Source organism: Opisthorchis viverrini (assembly GCF_000715545.1).
Source record: "Opisthorchis viverrini unplaced genomic scaffold opera_v5_183, whole genome shotgun sequence".
NCBI lineage: Eukaryota > Metazoa > Platyhelminthes > Trematoda > Opisthorchiida > Opisthorchiidae > Opisthorchis > Opisthorchis viverrini.
Window position 1 is genome coordinate 846,250 of NW_008751841.1, and position 11,834 is coordinate 858,083.

General features: G+C 41.2%; 1 protein-coding gene across 1 annotated transcript; it reads left to right on the forward strand.

Annotated features, from left to right (window-relative positions):
* Positions 1-3,335: 3,335 nt before the first annotated feature.
* T265_07769 (hypothetical protein) lies at positions 3,336-10,095 on the forward strand (the record flags this gene model as incomplete). The annotated part of the gene is made up of 2 exons (XM_009173374.1): positions 3,336-3,451; positions 9,894-10,095. The coding sequence occupies 2 exons, from the start codon at positions 3,336-3,338 to the stop codon at positions 10,093-10,095; spliced, it is 318 nt and encodes a 105-aa protein (XP_009171638.1).
* Between the last annotated feature and the right edge of the window lie 1,739 nt (positions 10,096-11,834).

Sequence of the window (11,834 nt, forward strand, 5' to 3'; positions counted from 1 at the left end):
AACCATTCACAAGCTTCGATAATGGCTAGACAAAATGATCGACGGGTAATCAGATTCATGATTACGGAAGCTCACAACCGATTAGAAAATAGAGAATAGTCAATGAACATAAAGAGGTCCGCTTGAGGACAACGGGACCAGATCTCATTGAGCAACTCAGCATGGCGACAGGACGAACAGTTACGATTTTGCCAGAAACAAGAGGGATCGTCTAATGGACAAGTTCTCAAGGCTGATTAGGAGCTAGGAGTACGAAATTAATCACAAGGAAGCCCTGATAAGGGATCTATTCAAAAGGCAACTGATGGAAGCTAAAGAAAACGTTCTCATCAATGGGCTTAATTTCAACTTCGAACACACGACAAACCTTGAGTATTTATCCAACCTAGAATCGGCGATGAAATTTTATCGGCTCGACGGAAACGTTTTGCAGAAACATCGGCAGACCGCCTGCCATCAGCCTCAAAAAACCACCCAACGTGTTTTCAGCAAAAAAGGAAGCAATAAAATAGTGCAGAAGGGTGAAGCATTGTGAAACAGCAGACGCCTAATGGTGATTGTGGACAAACCGGACTACATCAATAAAGCAAAGGCACTACTTAACTACTACTATTATCATTTATTTCTGAAGAGCATGGTCAAAAACAGAAAAGTGAATGCAAGCGACGAATGCGAAAGGGTAACAGTAGAATATGAGAGAAACGAGAAAGAACGTCTCATTCGAGCTCACACCACCAACAGTTCAAGTCAGATAGGACGAATCCTAAGGTATGTAAAAAATTTCATGTGGAAACACGCGTCTAAAGATCAACAGCCGAAGAAAGGACAAACGAAGTTGAATGCACCTCAAGGCGCGGTAAGTGCTAGCACAGTCAAGACTCGCACATCAGGCACAAAGCATCCGTCATACTGGGTCTGGCGTGAGATTAATTGGCAAAAATGTACATTCAGCGCCATGTGTTATAAGTACGCAGATAGCCCAAAATGGCAAGCAAACACAAGTCACTAACTGTGACCTTAGTATGTCCCAGTCCAATAACAGCCTTGCCGGATTGAGGAAAGAGATAACAAATGATCATCGGTTGGTGGACCAGAAAGTCGACTTCACAACCGATTGCACGTAAGGTTGAGATTATGGCGAGGGAATATTCATCAACACCATACTTCTTCTGCTGCTGCTAATACTACTACTTAACTACTAATTAACTACCATCTGCCACTGCTTTGAACGCGACAAAAAGAAGCAAATAACGAACAAAATCAACAAGATTTTAAAGCAACTCGGAGATTACCACGAGATTACAAAAGAGGAATAGTAGAGAATAGGTACTCGTGATTTCGCTAATCATCGCTTCTACAGACTTCCAAAGACACATTGAAAAACAATACCCCTCCGATCAATTGTTAGCGGCTCGACGGAAACGTTTTGCAGAAACATCGGCAGACCGCCTGCCATCAGCCTCAAAAAACCACCCAACGTGTTTTCAGCAAAAAAGGAAGCAATAAAATAGTGCAGAAGGGTGAAGCATTGTGAAACAGCAGACGCCTAATGGTGATTGTGGACAAACCGGACTACATCAATAAAGCAAAGGCACTACTTAACTACTACTATTATCATTTATTTCTGAAGAGCATGGTCAAAAACAGAAAAGTGAATGCAAGCGACGAATGCGAAAGGGTAACAGTAGAATATGAGAGAAACGAGAAAGAACGTCTCATTCGAGCTCACACCACCAACAGTTCAAGTCAGATAGGACGAATCCTAAGGTATGTAAAAAATTTCATGTGGAAACACGCGTCTAAAGATCAACAGCCGAAGAAAGGACAAACGAAGTTGAATGCACCTCAAGGCGCGGTAAGTGCTAGCACAGTCAAGACTCGCACATCAGGCACAAAGCATCCGTCATACTGGGTCTGGCGTGAGATTAATTGGCAAAAATGTACATTCAGCGCCATGTGTTATAAGTACGCAGATAGCCCAAAATGGCAAGCAAACACAAGTCACTAACTGTGACCTTAGTATGTCCCAGTCCAATAACAGCCTTGCCGGATTGAGGAAAGAGATAACAAATGATCATCGGTTGGTGGACCAGAAAGTCGACTTCACAACCGATTGCACGTAAGGCTGAGATTATGGCGAGGGAATATTCATCAACACCATACTTCTTCTGCTGCTGCTAATACTACTACTTAACTACTAATTAACTACCATCTGCCACTGCTTTGAACGCGACAAAAAGAAGCAAATAACGAACAAAATCAACAAGATTTTAAAGCAACTCGGAGATTACCACGAGATTACAAAAGAGGAATAGTAGAGAATAGGTACTCGTGATTTCGCTAATCATCGCTTCTACAGACTTCCAAAGACACATTGAAAAACAATACCCCTCCGATCAATTGTGTCACACCATAGTACAGCGACCCCAGTCTTCCGACAGAACTGTTGAAAAGGTGGTAACACAGCATTAGTGGGTCCTAGCACCCAACCAACAATACGGAACAATTTTTGAAGAAAGCGAAGACTGTAGACATCAATCAAGACGAAATAATGATCTCTTTTGATGTTAGCTCCCTGTTCACGTCTGTCGACCTCGATTGTGCGTAGACGACTGTGGCCGAATTACTGGACAACAGAGACATGCCAACTGGATCTCACACATTTTAGCGGAGAATTTTATGAACAAGGACGGGGGACACCAGTGAGATGGTCAATCTCAGGATTTACTGCAGGAAGCACAATGCGAAAATTGAAGGAAGTTGTGTTGCCCGATATAAATCTCAAAATATGAATCAGCTACATGTCGACAATTTTGTGATCAGCTGCAGCGAGTGAGCCAACTAATAAACAACGTTTTCGACGACATCAAATTCACAACCGAAGAAAACAGCAGAAAACTTGTATTTATGGATGTCCTCATCACTAGATTCCTTAGTCAGCAGCTGAAAACTGAATTCTACAGAAGGGCAACGCGTGCAGACCAAATCTTGAGTTACCACAGCAACCATCGAAATTGTTGCAATCAAGGCTGTTCTTCGGATACTTTTAAATGGATCGAGACACAAAGCAGTATAACAGAATCCAACATCAAAGAAGAAATACTCCTGCGCAAATTGTTCTACGGAAACAAAAACCCGAGGAGCTTCACCTAGATATCACTCAGGAAGCCGAATACGATCGATACAATAGCGCAAAACGGAAGCAAACGAGTTACACACGTCAAGAACACCGCTGAAATGATGGCAATGCCCCTACGACAGCACAATACAACGATCGATTACAAGCCTGCTTCACTCAAGTAGTCAAGTAAGTTAGAAGACGACAGAGTCTCCAAATGCTACATAAAAGTACGCAGGCAAAGAAGAATTACCCACCCAACCGTGCACTGATGGTGTCACCTCGTATGGTAGCGAAACGTTTGCAAGTCATTTGCCACTCTCGACGAACAGAGTAACGGTCACCTGGTCAGCGACAAATGTGACATTCACTGCGTGAACTGACGGTTGTCTAATAAACCTGTCAGTGTCATAGGAGATAGCCATTGTGATACCTCTTCGCACTAGCTGAACCAGCCATTGAAAGAGCTTTAAAGTATTTTCCCAATCAGTTTTGACAGATAAAACTCTTCAATAGGAAGAGTCTTAAGCCTTAAATCTGTTTTCTATTTTAGGTGTTCTCCTCCGATGGATTTCCACGGGGACAGATTTATCAAGCAAAATGAGGATTACACATGGACAGCGACCCATTTTATCGTTCGAAAGTTATCTCAAAGTGCCCTACTGAGTTCATCTTTATGTAAATTTGGCTCATGTATTGATCACATAAGGTCGAAAAGCTCAACTACAAGCTAAAGTTTTTGACTTACCAGGTATGTTCTGTAGTACGTCTTCATCAAATTTTAGCCAAATGGAAATAACCAATACCTTGGCTTTATATGAAACGCTTGACAGAACAGTAATTTCAGTAAATGAGAATCATTCGGAATGATACCAAACTAAAGGTCCGATCTTTGTTACCGGTACTCCTAATGAGAAGGATGTGGATTATTTCCTACTTACCTCGCTCTTGTATATGCGCGGACGACAGCCGCCAGCTGTATGGAAAGAGCAGTAGTAGTGAAAAAAATAATTCCAATCTCTTCGTGGGATTACCACGCATGCTTACTAAATGCGCGCTTATACCAACGTATCATATAGGGAAAATTGGTCGGTCGTTACATTTAATTGATTTTTTTTATAGATCGCTGCCTAATTGGTCACACATTTTGCCTACTTAGCTGTCCTCTTTGTGTGAGTGCTTATAACTCATGAAGCTCCCCTAAAGAAACCGTGCTCAACCCGGACTTGTCTATTGGTTGGTTATCAAGCGGCGGTTGAGCTGGTCTAGGGCTTAAATAATGAATTGGAAGCGTTTGCTTATCAATCACGTAGAACAGCACTTTCCTCTCGATTGTTGAGGAAGACGTCACAAACAAAATATCTGGTTTTATAGACAGACCATGCAACTGATTAGCTGCCAAAGCTGACTAACTTTCCAGTTTGGAGTGCATTAGTGAAAAAATTGAAGAAACAGTCATGCTATGGCGAAAATATGTGAATCACGGGATACAAACTGTGTTTCCCAGGCCAACGATCGATTTTGTTACACGGCCTCATTTGTGGTGAATTTTCAGGAAGCTTACTGATTCAAGCCATTTCAGAGTATGGTGATGCTAAAGGGTAAAAATATGCTACCTCAAAAACCACTTGGTAGTTGACGCCGAAAATCTTCAATCTCTGCACGAGATTGGTAATGCACCTTCCTGAGGACATAAGCATAATAATTTCAGCAGGCACTGATTTTTTACCTGGTGTCTACAGTGACAGCTAAAGAAGAACGGATCAATGCCTCTTGCTATGTTTCAACCGACAAACTCTAAACTAATTATGCAAAGGAATTATTCAACACGTTGCCCCAGTAACGGAAATCACAGCTATTTGCTATTCTCAGGCCTAACTGACCCATCATAATTAATCGGTTTTGAGTGAACGGGAGAAAATTTGATTGTAGTGCGGAGCCTCCTGCTCATATAATCGTTATCACGTTTTGCTGGTTGTCCGGTTTACGTTCATGTTTGTGAATCTAACACTAATTCTGCTACCCTGGAGGAAGAACAGTCTCAGTCCCCTCGATATACGGCATCTGTGAGAAGTATACTCCGGGATTAAAAATATACGTCTATATAAAATCAACATTCCATTAACAAATGAACTGAATAAACGACGACGACATGGATTTGCGCCCTTGAATCACAGATTTAAGAACACAAATTTAATGACTTCGCTTGTACATTTGCATAACGTGTCTCCGAGCAGGACCAACTTCTACATAATTGTCACTGCATGTGTGTGATCGAAATTCTTTTAGGTATTCTGGCCCTGCCTACATGCATTGACGGCTCATCTTCGGCGAACGTACATATACTTGAATATTAGCTCAAGAGTTCAAGAATCAAGCATGCTTTTGGTTGCTGCATATGGCACAAAGTTCCCGAAATTCTTCCGAGCTAGATGCGGATGAATTGTTTTTCTTCAGCTTAATCCCTGAAGAAACTATCCCTACCGCAAATGTAAGGTGACAGGATGTTCAAAGGAACAATCCTGCATACCACAAACTGGCTACAGCACAACAACCATACTGCTCTTTTTTTAAATCCGGTTTATTTGACCAATGGGCACATGAAATATTGTAATGTTAAGACTGTAGTCGCGGTCACAACGTTACAACAACTCATAAACGCTTGGCTGCCATGATACTTGTTAAATTCGTGCAGTTTGTGAACAAAAGAAATGCCACTGCGGGACCAAAACTGATCTTAAGTGATCGACTAAGTTAATTGGTCCCAATAATCACTGCCACTTGTCACAAGGGCCTGTCGAATTGATCAGGGAAAATATTAGTGTCACCTAGCCTTTGTGTTGAAGAAAGGATGAGCGTGTGCCTCGCAGTCTTGAGAAGAACACAGTTTGTAAGTAAAAAAACTGATTTCATGAAGACGTCTACAAACCAACACAAGTTTCCTCCACTGAGGAAGTACCTCAACTGTGGTTGTGAATCTCGCGAAATTCTATCCTTGATTTCTTCGATGGCAGAACTATCCGTTTTTCATTACCGTATGACAGAGCCCTAAAATGTAGTCTACAATAAACCGAATCTGGTGAAGTGCGTCACAGTGTCATTCAGGAAAGATATATTAAACTCACGATTGTTACGAGAGCCATCTGTTCCTAGCACTTTGACTGGCTAATTATGTGTTCACCATCGATATTACTAATTGTTCCTAAACACTAAGTTAATGCTGGTGAATTATGGAAATGATGGCTACTGAATTGAACAGCTTGCGAAAGCTGTGGGCTCACTGACGAGATATTTCGTGCGTAATAAACGGGATAAAATATGACGGATTATAGCATATCACTTTCAGTCCTAAGGCTAGCTGGGGAACGTTCAAACTTTTGTTGTTGATGTGGTGGTTGGTGATCTGTTTAGCGAGCTTGACACTTGACCGGCAAATGTTTCCTCACCATACGAGGAGACATCATATGTGCATAGCTGGTTGGGGGAAACATTTGTCTCGTCTGTTAACGTTTTGTTCAGCCGAAATTTCTGGCTCCACAGAAAGGGGTAAAACGACGTTTCGTTTGTGTTGTGAGGAGACATTGGAAGATTCAGTTTTTTACTTCGTCCTTCAACTGGAGACTATCCATATCGAAAAGCCAAGAATCAATGTACTGCTGTTTCGCCCTTACTGAGAATTATCAGTGGTGCGTTCACCACAAAAATTACAGTTTTTTTTGCGACCTCATAGCAAGTAGATGACATACTTAAAGTTTCGGCTGCTGATGGCTGATCTGCAAATTGACTAACGCGTGGTGAGATTGGATAGACTGCCACTGACTGTTCAATAAAGGGATCCACATCATTGGTCGTCTGTTCGCTGGTTACTTCGGTGTCCACTTCACGGGTTAAAACTACACCCTGAGTTAATTACGAATGCACGGCAAACTGATATGACAGAACAATTTGTTCCACTTCTCATTTGACTGCTGAGACACAAGTAAACGTAGTGCATAAGATGTCTATTTAAACTCCTTTCCGACTTCTCTTATCCGTGCTTCACTGCTTCGATCATCTTATAATGAGAGGCGAAGAACAACAGGATTTTCTAATACATCATGAACTGATTGTCTCCGGGTTGGGTTCCATGTGCTTTGGCAGAGCTTACCCAAATTATTTCCCCGAAGCCTATTTTCGGTAAATTCCGGCTCCTACCATCATCCAAACATACGTTTCTTCATCTGTCAAAGAGATGTAGCACTAAATATTGCATCGGTTTAGATATCGGGAAGCCAGGGAAACCCTTATAATCGTCAGTTTAAGTTGTCTCACTGAAGTCATTCAGACATGCTTTCATAATGATCCATATTCGCCTAGAGCTTCTTACCACCGGTTTCTCTGAAAATAGAAGGACGAGGTTAAAGTTATTGGTTACTTTTGTGACAAAATGCTTTGACAATGACTTGACACTGATTTGAATGCCTTTGTAACTTAAGGCGGTTGGTGGGCCATTGAGTAAAGGGCAACCAAATTTTTCAGACTTTTCATAGGTCAGATTACCAAATTATCGCAAAGTACTTCCACGTTATTTTTATCGTTTGATTTTCATTGTGCACTTAAACGTAGATCGTGCGTAGGGGGAGTCATCAACATCATCACAGGCTAGCTGTTCACGACTGTTTCTTAGCTGATGTACAACCATTAATTATTTAGGCGACCTTTTTTGAAGAAAAGGATAAAAATGGATGGGTGGAAGGCGTCTACACCTCTAGACATTTATTCAGGCAATCTGGATAGAAAATGAACTTAAAAACGCCACTAATTTCAGTTTTCAGCCATATATTGCAGCATTCCCAACCAGGCACAGTGAAAATCATGCGGCCTCCATTCTAAAAGGTGAATAGTACGGACCGTCTCGAAATATTTCGCGATCTCATTCATAGCCCTCCCGGATCGAGGGTTAGCCACATGCTTGCTTCAACCACTCAGAAATCAGCAATCTCTTTCGCAAACGAAGATTCATCATGTGTAGTATATAGCAGACCAGCGCAGTTTCTGGTGCTAAAAACACTCGTTATTGGGAGTCCCCGCTGCGCAACTGATGTCTGCACCAGATATTTATTAGGGCTAGACGTCCTGTTTCAACTCTTGACCACTCCTAAATTTGCCAGTTGATGACAACTTAATTCTTGTTCACGAGTGAACCTGTCGGACTCAAGCGAGTCTCCAGAGATGTTTGGCATATTTTTGCATCTTAAAATGAGGATATAGTTTGCTTCCCTCAAACTAGGTAACAAAAATAACGCGGTAATCCTTAGTTCTGAGATTTCAAAGTAAAGATAGTAGAAAAATAAAGGTCAATTGTTACTGGAGCTTGCCCACTGAAGGTAAAAATTTCCAGCTTATAATGTAGGTTTTCCAAAATTCACTGTGTTACAAACCCATAAGATCTACATTTGAATGTGCAGATGATTGCCCAGAAATTAGGATATTCTAAGAAGCTAAACGTTTATACTATTCCAGTACCCATCCGGTTTCACGAACAGATTAAATAAAGTGCCAGGGATAGTACCGTGGTGCTCAAAATCCAACGGGACAACAAACTGTAAATTGTTGGCCCACAACTGAAGGGAGTTTCAAAATCATTATCAACACATATGCAAACCCCGTACTTAAGAAAATAATCAAGCAGATGTAAGCTCCATATCAAAAAGAGAAACAAAATCAACGTTTGTTCTGAGTATTCGTTATAATTCTTCATAGCCTCCAGATGGTAATTATTGGAAACCAACAATACGGGATCCTAGTGATGGTATAATATGTCCATTCGTTTGGCTACTTAAATGTCTGCAGTACCATATAATTAACAATCTGATGTGTCCACATAGTGCCAGCAACTTGTAGATCACACCTCGAGTACGGTGAAACTGAGGTTCACATAATACATTCTCACTGCATCCTAACACAGTGTTGCGTGAAATCTCGCTCAAAATGCCGTCAAGATATCCCGATCTTAAGTGGTTACAGAAATGATATGCTATTTCACTTGTAATGTGTTGCAAAAGTTCATTATGACTCGACGTAAGGCAGTCAAAAGCGACAAGATTTTAACCTAGTCAACCACCTTATTTAGCTGTTTGGTTTACTATTTTTAGGAGCGTGCCACCTTGGTGTGCTTAAATACTGAACCGTACGGATCAATTCTGAATTATTCGGAATTCGATACATCGCAAGTCTCACCTATATTTTGGACCTACACGCATGCTAAATTGATTGTGATGCGATGATTGCGCGTACCCATCAAAGCAAACTGCACCATATGTAAATCCTGAGGACTAAGACTAAGAGCTGAACACAGTGAAGTAGTGGTGATACAAGTAGTATGCTCAACATGTGGGCGGTATTTATTTGTGCATTTGAGAACAACAATGAGAGTTGAGAATCTCGGTGTGTTGGCCAACGTCCAGGTATCGGTTGATATTCCGCCATGCATAGGAACTGCTTGAAAACTTTTGATCCGCATGCAATAACGAATAATTAATGTATGGTTGTGTTATATTTCTTCTAGGCTTCCTAAAGTTCACATGATTTTTAGAGACTATATCGAACATGATTATTTTAAGTTTGGCTTGCGTGTTGTTTGACTTACCCGTTCAAAGTTTCTGTTGCATTATGATTCGTATGATTCGTGAGGGTTCGATTGGTTCATTGGATAACCTTGCTTTATTGGTCCCTCTATTTTATTCTGACTGGCTGTAGGCGCCTTTTGTCTTGGGTTTCAGTGGGGCTACTAAAGAAGCAACCATCCACGAATTTTCACAACGGGATCCCCAAAACCTGTCTGCTATCCAAACCTAATGGCACATGACCAACACAAATGGCTCGTACCACATTGGGTCCGAAACACCACTGATCAGAGTGCAACCACGTTACGCCAGAATAACGCTACACTGACCTTTGAACCATTGAGGACGGTTCGATATGCACCCCGCTGCTGAAAAGGAAGATTGGGAACTTTAAGGATGCTTGAAGTTTTATACAATATTCAGTGCAAAAATCACGACAAACACTTTGTGGGAAAAACGTCCATCATACTGCAGTGTTTCCACAACAGGCTTAGTCAGCTGTCAGCCTCACAATATGATCGGGAAGGACACGGATTCATCTACATGTCAGCCCTCATGCTAGCCCATGAAAGGACAGAAGGGAATTTAGGTCATTGAGAAGTAGTACACAATTGGTCAGTGCATTAGTGCATCACCGAGATCGACCTGGAATATCAAACCATTAAGACACATGAAATCCGAAATTATCTGACTGAAAACCGTCCAAGAATCTAGTGGGCCGGTCATCAAATGTACTAAGTGATCGCAAAACGGAAATAAATAAACGGAATCCACTAGAGCCTTAAACCAACATGACCAAAAACCACCAAATTCCATGGCTGAGTCGCAACAAAAACTGCCGTTGTTTGGAATAGATTGAGCCTCAATCTGGAAAATTAGACTGTACCGCAGCAAGTATTGACAAACTTCAATGAAATGAAAATAGTATGAATACGAGACATTCAGCTGACCAATATGATAACACAAGGCAGAACAAAAGGTAGGATGTAACACAAGCCAGCGAATAGAGAACAAATACAGAGATGTGACCCAGTTTTCGACGAAACAGACAAATGCAGGCGGTTCGGACTGGAAAATAAACCAAATATCGAACAGACCTAACTCCCTAGGAACCAAAAATTGAACGAATCTCTGTGGTGCACAAATAGCCAAGTACAATTGGAGAAAATATGCATTTGGACATGCAATCGTACTAAATTATCGTGATATTATTTTCAGAAATGAACTCTTACGATATTCCAATGTTTATGCCACCACACGACGTATTGTTTAGTAGACAAACCAAACTACTTGTACATATACACTAACACTTTTTTCAGCAACGTTGTTCGAGTTGATAGAAGCATTCCATGGCTCGATGGGAATATCAGCACTAAACTTCAGCAAGATGTGGAACACTCATCACTTACTTTTCCAGGGACGTACCGAATAAACGTTTCCGGTAGTCTGGAACAACAAGCAGAGAAATATTAGTTGTACCAGACTCCTGAACAAGTGTGATTAACACAGATATTCTATTAAATAGAGCACCACGAGACTGGCGACCACAATCATACACAAGGGATAACGGAAGGTGAGTTGGCAACAGTTGTCACCAAACCAAAAGATCAATTGCAAGAACCCCTAAGTTTATTTGCATGAGCGAAAAAACATGTGCATCTTATTTTGTAATACAGTGATACTTTCTGGGCTTTAAGTTAGCACACAAAAAACTTGTAACTAAATGGCGAAGAAAAACAATGATATCGGCTGTCTTAGCTTTGCTTTCTAGAAACTCCTGAGAGTACATGAAAGCAAACCAATATTTGAATACAGTACATCTATTGAACCTAGTTTTTACCTCGTACTGGCTGCTAACAGCTTGATTACCACTTGATTTTGCACTAGAACCCAACACACTGGACCAAAAATCTGCAGGCATAGATCAGTGTACCGTAATTCCGGCTCTCTGCGCCTTCACGGCACCTGGTGGCAACATATACTCAAATCCACTGATTTAGTTGGTATTGATATAAGTGCAAGAGACATTTTACGTCAAACTAAACTTTGTTTGCTTTTGTTGAGGGCATATGACCATTCATGGCCTGTATGTGTTGAAACCAACTAGACTG